The 12,131-nt window shown below is 33.8% G+C and overlaps 1 protein-coding gene across 2 annotated transcripts; it reads right to left on the bottom strand.

The window, feature by feature from the left end:
• Positions 1-2,591: 2,591 nt before the first annotated feature.
• Positions 2,592-5,895, bottom strand: LOC105784895 (cytokinin dehydrogenase 5). 2 transcript variants are annotated; one of them, XM_012610821.2, is made up of 6 exons: positions 5,751-5,895; positions 5,011-5,538; positions 4,804-4,931; positions 4,457-4,732; positions 3,415-3,677; positions 2,592-3,124 (listed from the first exon to the last, which is right to left on the bottom strand). In XM_012610821.2, the coding sequence occupies exons 2-6, from the start codon at positions 5,516-5,518 to the stop codon at positions 2,788-2,790; spliced, it is 1,512 nt and encodes a 503-aa protein (XP_012466275.1). In that variant the 5' UTR covers positions 5,519-5,538; positions 5,751-5,895; the 3' UTR covers positions 2,592-2,787. The 2 variants fall into 2 exon arrangements, with proteins under 2 accessions (XP_012466275.1, XP_012466270.1); XM_012610816.2 differs by lacking the exon at positions 5,751-5,895 and having other exon boundaries at positions 5,011-5,593.
• Between the last annotated feature and the right edge of the window lie 6,236 nt (positions 5,896-12,131).

Here is a 12,131-nt window from a genome sequence, read left to right as displayed (position 1 = left end):
CATGAGCTATGAATGTAAATGCTCACACAAGCTATGTAAATAGGCATGATCATACGAGTTGTGGGTCGAGATGATAACATTATACGATGCTGCTCACACAAGTTGTGAAGAATCCACAACAAATGTAGGGCCTTAGCCATCAGTAAGACATTCAAGACCAACACCCGAAATGATAATAACCCTAATGACATGCCATTCGCAGCCTAGTCTTTCACTGCTTTCATATAGGTCTCATTTATGTCCGTAACTTCCAGTAATTTAAACATCACCATACTAGCATGAACTCAACTATATTCAGTTCCTTTTTCAATCACCAACACCAATTATACAATTCCTTACAATTTGGTCCATCCAATATTCAAGATTATTGCACAAAGAAATTCAATCGTAATCATACATAACATTTTAAATCACAAAAGGAAACAATTGAATTAGTTTATACACCATATGAACTTACCTAAATTGAATCAGCATCAAACACGACACCAAGGACTACTCAACAAATTTTTCCTTTTCCACTTGTCTACTGGTTGATCCATTTCTTGATCTATAATATAATTTAATTCAATTATCAACTTCAATTACTTTATAATGTCAAAGTACATGCACATGACCCTTAAGTAATATTTTACACTATTACCCTAAAATTTTACCTTTTATTCAATTTAGTCCCTAAAATTGAAACTTACATATTTTCATAATTAGACCAAAAAATTAGTGTCAAATTCAATATAGTCCCTTAATAGCCCCCAAGCAACTATATTTCACAAGAATTCCTTGTTAAATTCAACATTTTTTCACTTGAGTCCCTAAACTCAAAACTAACATTACTTTACAAAATGGTCCTATTGAACAACCAAACTCATAAATCTATCATTTAAACACATAAAAGTTTAAAAATAATTGATGGCACGTCCCAAAACCTTTAAAAATTTTACGAAATAATCCTCGGGTTAACTAGATTAAGCTACAACGATCACAAAAATATAAAATTTACTAAAAACGAAATCAAATTTGACTTACATGCAAGGAAGAAATTGAACTGAACACTCCCAAGCTTTATTCAAATGATTTTTCAGTCCAAAGATGATAGGATGAAGAAGTTGATAATTTTAGTTTATTTTGTTTATGTTAAAACATTTGCCTAATTATCAAGCTATCCTTAAACTAAACTTTTAATTTCATTAACCATTAGCCCCTAACCATCCATTATTATTTCTTATGGTCTAATTACCATATAAAGCCATCCAATCATGTTTATTTAGTCATTTAGCTCTTTTAATTTATTAGTAATTAACTTTTTCAAATTTTTACGATTTAGTCCTTTTTACCTAATTAACCAACCAAACATCAAAATCACTGAACCAAACTTTAATATGACACTCTATTAGACTCGTAAATATTAAATAATAATATTTATTGACTCAGTGATTGAAATTGTGGTCCCGAAACCACTATTTTTGACACCACTAAAAAATAGGTTGTTACAGGAGTGTTGGCAAGCTGTGAAATAGATTTTGCGATATATCCAGAATACAATGGATATTGGATTAATTTTTGAGTAGGAAGATAATCAGTGTGTGGTTAGATATTGTGATTCAAACTATGTTGGTGATCTAGACAAACGACGATCAACTACTAGTTATGTGTTTACCTTAACAAAGACACCAGTTAATTGGAAGTCTACTTTACAGTCAACAATTGCTTTATCTTCTATAGAAGTGAAGTATATGACAATCGCAGAGGTTGTAAAAGAGGCAATTTAGCTTCAAGGGTTGCTTGGTGAATTGGAAATTAAGGAGAAGTATGTCAAAGTACATTTTGATAGTCAAAGTGCTATTCAATTAGCAAGAATCAAGTTTATCATGCAAGGACGAAGCACATTAATGTCCAATATCATTTTGTACGAGAGGTTCTAGAAGATAGTAGAGTAAAGATCTAGAAAATTTCAACCACTGAGAGTCCTTTCGATATGATAACTAAGGTTGTGACTACGGTCAAGTTCCAACTATGTTTGTACTTGATCAATGTTAAAATTTTAAGGGTAAAATTTGAAGGCTAAAATTTGAAGACACTATCAAATGTTGTTGTGCAAGGATATTGAAGATATGAAAATTTGCTAAGGTGAAGATTTGTTGAAATAGCACAATCCCACATCTAAAAAATACAAGGTTGTGGAGTGTTTGTAAATCATCCCAAAATTTGTCATTTTCTTCATAAGGCAAATTTTCCCTCTTCTAATTTGTAATTTTTCATTTATATCTTTTGTAGGGAAATATATTTGGGAGTGTTCGAGGACGTAGGCATAATTTACCGAACCTCTTTAAATTTCTAGTGTTCCTTATTGTTTTTATTCATCTTTCAATATTTTGTAGGGTACAATTATAGTGATATATTGTGCTATTAAATTACACTATACGGAGATTTTATATTGAAAGTTTGGTTTTAAGCGAGATCGTTTGTGACCCTTTCAATCTTTTCTGAGATTTAAACCTTTGTGATTTACACGTGGATCGAAAATATTGAGTATATCACTCTATGGTAATTTAAGTTTATTAACATACAAATTTATACATCTTATAAAAGCTTGATCTAAGATTCCTTTGGCAGGTGTACCTGTGTGGCTATTAAGTAGATTCGATTTAGATATTACGAAAATTTTTACCAAGTTAATTCTTAGGAGTGTTCCCAATATTATTATAAATGTTTATGATTTTTATGTACAAGAGAAACCGTATGCTTGCTAATGCCCGTTTTAATGATTTGTTTTATATCATTGAATCATTGTCATGAAGGCATGTTGGATGACGAAGGGAAGGTGGGTGTGAAAATCCGTTGGCCTGAGGCCAAAATGTGCCTCGGGTCAAATTCCATTTTCATTTCATAGAACCGATCCCACTTATTGCCAAAGTGGTCCATCCACTCCTGTTGCGTAGTGTAATGAGGTAAATATCGCTTCACCTTGATCCCAGCTTCATCACAGTATCTCAGAATCTGACGGTTCTGGTTGTTCAGGTACTCTAAGCTCTGGGTTTCCTCCTCATTATCCAAGGCTGACCTTAGCAATGCCACCAGGTAAAACACACCCTCATCCGGTGTCACCACGGAGCTCCTATGGTCCCATCTGCACCATATCAGCCCAAATGCGGTAAAGTATTTTTTGCATGCTAAAAAAAACATGTCATGTTCTGTAGAATGGAAATGGCAGTTGAGATTGATGGTTTTGAAGGAATCAAAAGGACCCAGGGTTATGGAGGGTGATTACGTGATGATGAAGTAGGTATGCATTAATATGTATATGCAATGCATGAACACAACAATTAGCATGCATGCATGGGGGCATGAGAAGATAACATTTGCATGTTTCAGGCATGGGCATGGAATGAATGGTTGGTGTAAAAAGGGCATATATACTTGTTCTTGTTCATTGGATAGATGAGAATTGGGCCACTTGTTTTATTCCCCAAAATGCCCTTGAAGAGTCCCTTATCGAACTCAGCAATCTTTGAGCTGGGTATAAAAAGGTTTAGCCATGGATGAGGGACCTCCCACAAACCCTTGGACCGGAGCTTCAACTCTGCCTTGTGAACCCGGTCCAAGAAATCCACATACAACAGGTCAGTCGTAAACCCTGATGTCGATATAAAATTTAATTTCTTCAACAGAAACTCTACTTCCTGCGTATAAAAAAAAACCTATCATCAATCTGACCAAACAATTGTTTTGTCCGTATAACTTCGATTCTAAGCATATATTTTAGTTGGAAGAGAAGATTAATTAATAGTGAACAATTTGGTGATGCAATCATGGCCGGCTTAGATTTAATAATATTTAATGTAATAATATAATTATAAAGTAGTCTTCCTTTAGGATTTTATGACCATAATAGATTTCCCTGTTTTCTTGCATATGTTTGCATTCAACTTTTTTAACTATATTTATTATTTACTTTATCTATTTCTGTTGCTAAAAGTTGGTTATTGCACATCAGCATGAGGTACATATGGCACATCACATGTCGTTGTTTGGTTATTCCTTTAATCATGCTAGTTTTTAACCGTATAAGTGGATGAAATTTTTAATAAAAATAACCAATTTACTCTTCAATTTAATGTACAAAGATTAGTTAACCTATTTTTTAAATAAAAAGAGCAAAATGTAATCCAACGGTTAGTATAGGAGCTTTCATTTCATTATATAATATATTAGAGTAAACTCCATATAATATATCCTTGTTGATTAGTACTATATAATTTTATCTACTTTCACAAGCTATGAATTAAGTAATAATTAATTAAGGTTTTTGTTTTTGATCGAATATAATTAATTAAGGTTGAGTTGATACTTAGTATTGTTGTAATTAATAATAGCTAATGCACTAATCAGCATCATTGACGACAGATTGAGAGGATTAGGCTACCTAGTACTCAAAGCAATAAATGGATATATAATATACCTGGTCAATGGTTTGAGCAGTAGATTCATGGTAGTTCTTGGCGATTTCCAAGCAATACAAGACACCACCACTGGGAAAAAGAGTGGAGATTTTAACAGGGTTTTGAGGGGAAAGCAAAGATGATCTCCAATTGTTGATGAGCCCTTCATCTACAATTACGAAACCTTCAACGTAGTCGAATTTTTGGTTACTTGGCTCTGCATGTAGCGATATAAGATGCTCTTGGTCGCTGGTAAAAGCCGAGAAATTCGAATACAGTACTCTTATCCATCTCACCTACACCACGTTAGACAGACGCAAGTTAAAGGCTGCTCTGGTGGATGAAAAACAGAGTGAGTGGTAGGTACCATCTTTGGAGCCGGCTCAAGGGAAATTCTAGCTCTGGTGATAATGCCAAATTGTCCTAAACCGCCAAGGACAGCATGAAACAGCTCTGTGTTTTCATCTTCCGAGCATGTCAACACCTCACCTTTTCCTGTTCACCAAATCCCATTCATTCTAATGCAACAACAATAATAATATACTGATGCTTGAAAAAGATGGAAGAACTTGACCTGTAACGACGTCAAGCTCGTAAACATTGCTAATTTGTGGACCATGATTGAAAGCTTGGCCACTGATTCCAGCATTTGACAGAGTCCCACCAACAGAGAGGTACAAGCAATCGGTCCATGATTTGGGTGCCAGTCCATACTCTAAGGTACTCTTCAACACATCTATCCAAAGCTCCCCACCCCAAACGTCCACGTATCTCTCTTCAGACCAAACACGAGGCCGAGGTGGCTTATTCCCCCCTTTCCGCCCACTCATCTGAATCACTACACCGTTTGTGGTCTGAGCCTGTCCGTTTATGGAATGCCCATGTCCTCTAGCTGACACCGTCATCCCCTGGTTTGACCCGTAGACTGCTTTAACGACTTGAGATATGTCCTGAGCCGAAACTGGATGCAATACAGCCAGCGGTTGACCTCGGGTGAGCAAACCAAAATCGAGAGAAGCCGTTTCGACGTCGCTGGGGTCGACGCTGAGTTGACCATCAATACCCAGGCGAAGAATCTCCATGGAGTCGATGGCCAATCCCACTGTAACCATAATTAAACTAGAAATAAGGAAGGTTAAAAGAAGCATAGTTGCCATATCAAAAGAAGAAAAGAAACAATGCTTGGTTTTCGGTGCTGCAAGAAATGGTTTCTTTGGAACAATAAAATGAATAAATATATAATAAAGAAGAAAGAGTGCAGAAAACAAGGTGTTAAAAGATAAGGGGGAAAGTGAGGAGGAAAAGGAACAAAACCTTCGATGGCAGCGTTAACGTAAGCCCAGCTAACACTTAAAGATTTACTACGTAAACATCTAACATGCACAGACGGACACAGATTCCTCTCATTTCTTTTTTAGAAACAAAAATGGTGGGTTCTCTCTCAAGCCAAACGAGGAATTTTAAGGAAAAAGGCTTGATATGTATATATAAAGGTTCTCAATTAAATTCATATTATTATAGGCTAAAAAAGGGTGGCGTAAGAGTGGGACGGAAAGGGAACACACGTGGACAATAACGTGCGAGGGGGTGGGAAGACACGTGTGGAAGAGAGAGGAAGGGCTGGGGTTTTAGATGGGGAGGATCTCTACGTGGGGACCGAACAGCCGAAGCTTTCACGTGAGTGCTGCCGCTATGCTCCACCCAACACCCACTGCCTCCCCATCCATCCTCACCATTTTATACAAATATGGTAAATACCAGTAAAGATTCTCTTTTTATTTATTTTTTCAGGGTTGCTTTTGAAAGTGCAAGCGATGACGAACCGAAGATCCTCTTAACTAATAAACTCAGATTTTGCAAAATCCATATTGATAATTTTACTACTGCAGTCATGAGATCATCAAACTTTGCAGAACCACGTCTTTCTTTCCTTTGGCACGATTGCTGTTTGTGAGTTTAGCATCGTATAATTGTGGTTTTGTACACAAGATTTTTGTAGGTACTCGTTTGTGTTTTTTTGTTACTAACACACTGTTTTTATGTTGGGAAACGACACGTTTTTGCTTTCATGTTATTGATGCCGATGTGGCATATCATATTTTTATTAGGAGAAATTCCATCTTCTCGCCACCAATGCATAAATAGATATTGGAAGCAAATATAATTTTCATCCTTACTACTGAGGCACCTTTTGAGCGCAATGAAATTAATATGCACAGGCTGTTTGTGTTTTTTTTTTTTAAATAACCTATCGAGGTTCTACTACCAAAATTGGAACATAAAAGAAGAAGAAGCATCAAGGAAGAAAAAGGAAGCAATGGAATCCAAGTATAAGTAATGATGTGAAGGAGGAAGTGACGGATCCGGAGTTAGCTCATACACCGGAAGTGATGAAAAGCCTGTGTATTATCTATACTCGGGGAACCACCTGATGGACAATCATCTTGCTTCCAAGTAGAGTTAGAAGGGATTCAGGAGGTAGTCCAAGCACCAAATCAATTGCAAGAACAGCTAAAGCCCTAAGGTGATAGATATTTCGGGGGATGGAAGAGCAACTAGACCTTTGTTCATATGTAAGAACCTTATCGAAGAATGAAGGAATTTATTAATTCGACTTTTGAAGGAGTATAGAGATGTGTCTGCTTAGACCTATGATGAAATACCTGGGTTGGATGATAATATCATTACTCATGAGTTACATATCTCTTCTAGAAGCAAATTGATAAAGTAACAAGTAAGATTGTTCCGCCATGAAGTGGAAATTCAGATCAAAGAAGAGACTAATAAGTTACTTACGGTAGGATTCATCAAACCCACACATCACTCTACATGGCTAGCAATTGTTGTTCCGATGAGAAAGAAAAATGGGGTAATAAAAGTATGCGTTGACTTCAGAGATTTGAATAAGTCTTATCCCAATAATAACTTTCCCTTGCCAATTATTGAAACTTTGGTTAATGCTCCCACTGGTCGTGGGATGTTTTCATTTATTGATAGGTTTAGCGGTTACAACCAAATTAAAATGGCGCCATGTGATGTAGAAAAGACAACCACCAAAAATCCATTTGCCAATTTCTACCCATTTTATTCGGGTTGAAGATTGTAGGGGCGACTTACCAATGTGCTATGATTGCAATATTCTATGGTATGATGAATGTATGTATGGAAGATTATGTAGATAATATTGTGGTAAAGTACAAAAAAAGAGCCTCTGACCACCTGGAAGATTTAAAAAGAGTATTTGAACGATGTAGGAGATACAAACTTCGCATGAACCCATTGAAGTGTGCCTTTGGTGTTTGTGTGAAAATGTTTTTGGGTTTTGTAGTCCACGAGAAAGGGATAATGTTGATCCTAAAATGGTAGAGCCGTTCAATTTATACCGCCTCCAACATACCAGAAACAACTTAAATCTTTTCTAAGTGAAGTTTTGTTGGCCAATAACACGTTTGCGAAACAAGATAGATAAATATAAATAAATAAATATTTATATATATAATGAAATATAAATAGAACCATTAAATAAATAAATATTTATATATATAATGAAATATAAATAGAACCATTTATATTTAATTTGCCAAATACAAATAATTAAATAAAACCGTAACAAAAGTTGAAATAAAAAAGGAAGAATGGAGATTTTATGAAACGTTGAGGCATGTGAAACATAGTTTCCTTCTGATTGTAATCAAATAAATAAGATAAGTGTCCTTATATAACTAGAATATGTCCACTGAGTGGATAAAATATTTTAGCCCATTTCGGCCCAACCAGTCCCGACATTTTGCATCACCCACATCGTGCTAGTGCGCCCCAACCCTATTGGGTTTGGACTTGCACCCCCCTTACGTGTGAGATAAGGTTTCAAACTTAGTCATTCAATTACCTTTTAAGAGGGTTCACATATATATACACATCTTACACTTGGTATTTAACCAATGTGAGATCTAAGCCTTTACTTTTCATCAACAAATATTTCCAAGTAGCTTACTTTCAGCATCAATTTCTCATTCATCACTCAACCATTTTGAGCATATGATATACCGTTGTAAAGGTCTCATAGAGTAGAATATGAAGAGTAGAATATGAAACCATAATTTTATGATTCAACTCTCCACCTTTACCTATTGAGAATATGCCTCAAAGTTCCCATAAAATGCAATTTTTCCAACAAGTTCCATATATCAAGAGGTTCATTCTAGTATTAGGAGAAATTATTATACCCTTTTAGTGTTTATTGAAAAAAGGAGTTTCATTTTTATAGGGTGAACAACAATAAAAGTCTCTTAGGAGAATCAAGCAGGTCCTTAGTATAACACCCCTTACCCGGTTTGGTCGTCAGACTGAGCTATGAGATGTTACTATTGTAATCAGAATTAAAAAGATCAAAATAAATCATGCAATACTCATTTGCAACTCAGTTGTGTTCATATTATGTTATTCAAGTAGAAATAAAGACTAAATCGAGCTTACAAAAATTCTATTGATGACTCGGGGACCAAATTGCAAAGTTTTAAAAATTTTGGAATCCACGCGTGACATCATCCAAAATAGTGAGTCACGTCAATACGTCAGACCACTTGACGTTGGGACATCACAGGCTATTTGCCGACGTTAAGACGAGAAGAATTTCACGTCACGACGAGGATTTTGTTTTTGGTAAAATATGACCATTTGTGACCTATTTCGTGCCAAGCCAAACTATTTGCTCAAAAGATACATATTTGGCCATTTAAACCTGCACAAAACCAACTTAATCACATACCAACACATCCATTTAACCAACCATAAGACCCTTTAAGCTATTTCACATGAATTGACCACTTTGCTAAGCATAACAACTTACATATTCATCAATTCCTCAAGCATTACTTAACAATCACTTTTAAAATTCCAAATTCAACCAAGATCACAGTCAATTTATGCAATTCAATAACTCAACACATGTCTTGATACAGTACCATTAACGCACATTCAAAATCCACTATCTAAACCATTCAAATGCAAGCATTATCCAAGCTTAAAGCTACCATGTCCATGTAATCTCATAAACTTAGTAAGACTCAAAACATACATCATGCACTTAAACATATCATATATCAATCTCCTAATAAACTAATTAACATGCCTCAATGGCACCAATGCGCAATGATCATTTGAATCAAAACAAACTATCAAACAATTAGGTATCATCCTTATCACGTTATTACCATTTGCACAAACACATTTAACCATTCAAATGTTATAATCGAGTGCAAAGTTAATATGGTTTCCATTTTGATCCTTTGGTTCTTTAAAAATCTATAGTGATAAGACTTTTACAATTTAGTCCCTGTACCTCAATTAACTAGCAATTCGAAAAATTATTGAACCAAACTTTAATATATTTCTATAATAGCCTCGTAAATATTAAATTACAAACTCAGTTTATAGAAATGGGGTTCCAAAACTATAATATCCTATTTTTCAGTGGTGTCAGAAACAGTGGTTTTGGGATAGAATAAGACTCGTGGCGTATCGCTTGGCATTACCTCTAGAATTGGAGAAAATTCATAATGTTTTTCATGTTTCGATGCTTCAGCGCTATCGTTCTGATCCGTCACATGTTATAACTACGGATGAAATTGAGTTATAGTCGGACTTGACGTATGATGAAGAGCCTGTGAAATTTTTAGCTCAAGAGATAAAAGAATTGAGAAATAAATTTGTGTCATTTTTAGCTCGGATTTAACATATGTTTACTTAGTTAATTGAATAAAAATGACTAAATTGCAAAAGACATAAAAGTTAGTAGTTATTGAATTGTATTGATTTGACGGCTTAAATATTAAAATAAAGAGGACTTATGATGTAATTAATCCATTATATAAATGAATGGACGGTTAGTGGCCTTTTAAAATGCAAATTGTAAGTTTAATATTAAGGGTAAATTGGTAAATAACTTATTAAAGTGAAATTAAAACAAAAACAAATGAGATTGTCATATTATTCCTTGGGTATTGCCGAAATTGAGAAAGAAAAAACCATGGAAAGAGCTTGAATATTCGACCAAGTTTTGGTGTTGCATGTAAGTCCATTTAAAGCTTGTTTCTTGTAATTTTTACATTTTCGGAATCATTGCAACTAGGTCTAGCTAACTCTTGTCTTCGTTTCTGAAACTATAAAAAATTTTGGATATTACCATGGATGAATTCTTGTTATTTTAGATGTTAGTTGTTGAAATGGAGATTTTTAATTGTTGGAAAGAATTACTTTATTAAGTAATTTTGTTAGTTTTGAGTAAAGGACTAATTTGATGAAATATTAAAGTTTTCATGGAATTTTGAGAATTTTGAATAATTGTGAATTGTATTAAATTTGTAATACCGAAAATTTTTCTTGTAAGATATTATTTTGATATAGTAAGGAAATAAAGTGACAAAAGGAGAATTTTGAGTTATGACAACATTGGGAAGTATATTATGACATATTAATTCAAGAAAGAATTAAATTGCAAAAGTGAGAAAAACTTTGTTGCCCAAGAGTAAATACCCAAAATTTGAGGGGTTAAAGAGTAAATATGAAAATTTTGAAGGATCAATAGTGTAAATATTTTAAGGGTGGAATAATCTAGAAACTAAGGAAAATAGATGAATTAGGACAAAATTGAAAAGGTGAAGAATTTTGAGGGACTAAATTGCAAATTTACCAAATTAAGTGATGACTCAAGGACGGAATTTCAAAAGATTATAAAGGGCAAAATGGTCAATTAGAGAGAGAGAATTCTAGGAGGTAATGATGATGTTATATTTTTAATTAATTAATTAGATAAATGTTATTTAATTAATATTTTATTAAGATTTTTAGTATTATTTTATTATTAAATGATTAATATAAAAGGGAGGAAAGATGAAGAGAATTCATCATCTTTCCCATGCACCAACGTGAGAAGAAGAAGAAAGAAAGAAAGTTTTCTTTTCTTTACAATTGGGTCCTTTTTACCAAAAATCCACCATTTTCACCTAGAAATCAAAAGAATTTCCATAGCTTCCAAGAGAGAAAAATATTAAAGAGACAATGGGGAGCTAGAATATCAAGTTAGATTCAAGAAATAAAAGCTGGAGGAGAGAGAAAATCAAGTTAAAGATTGAAGTCAATAGCATAAGGTAAGAACATTAAGATTTCAATATATTTTTTAGTTTGATATCATTGAAAAGTATGAAATTGATGTGAATGTAGGGTTTTATTATATAAGGTTCTATGTTCTTGATATGTTAGTGAAGAAAAATAAGAGAAAGTGATGAGAAATACTATAGAGAAAGGGAATAAGGATGTTATAAATTTAGTAATCAACATTTTGCACTAAAACAGTTTTGGACAGCAACAGTAGGTTAACTTTGAAAATCACCATAAATTGTGGAAATTTAATTAGAGGATAAAAAAATATGAAATTAAATCTTATTCAGTCTAGTTTCTCATAGAATAAACGGTGTAATCAATGGAATTGTAAATTATGAGATATATTAAATTTTGCGAGACAAGGTTAGAATGAATTCGGGTTCCCCTGTTCTGACTTTTGAAAATCATTAAAAATTGTAAAAAAATGATTATGATTTATAATTTATATTATTATAATCCTTAATAATTATATTTTCAAAAGGAACAAACGAGAACATCGTCTGAATCCTGTACAAGGAGATAATTAATTTTTAG

Source organism: Gossypium raimondii, chromosome 1, assembly GCF_025698545.1.
Source record: "Gossypium raimondii isolate GPD5lz chromosome 1, ASM2569854v1, whole genome shotgun sequence".
Lineage (NCBI taxonomy): Eukaryota > Viridiplantae > Streptophyta > Magnoliopsida > Malvales > Malvaceae > Gossypium > Gossypium raimondii.
The sequence above is the reverse complement of the archived record's forward strand: the minus strand, read 5'-3'. Positions and strand labels throughout refer to the sequence as shown.

Bases quoted from the DNA above. Each gene is read 5' to 3' on its own strand.
- LOC105784895 (XM_012610816.2), bottom strand. From the start codon at position 5,593: ATGGCAACTATGCTTCTTTTAACCTTCCTTATTTCTAGTTTAATTATG. The intron at 4,932-5,010 runs GTCAAGTTCTTC...TTTGGTGAACAG, and splicing joins CGAGCTTGACGTCGTTACAG to GAAAAGGTGAGGTGTTGACA. The intron at 3,678-4,456 runs GTATATTATATA...TTTTATACGCAG, and splicing joins CTGCTCAAACCATTGACCAG to GAAGTAGAGTTTCTGTTGAA.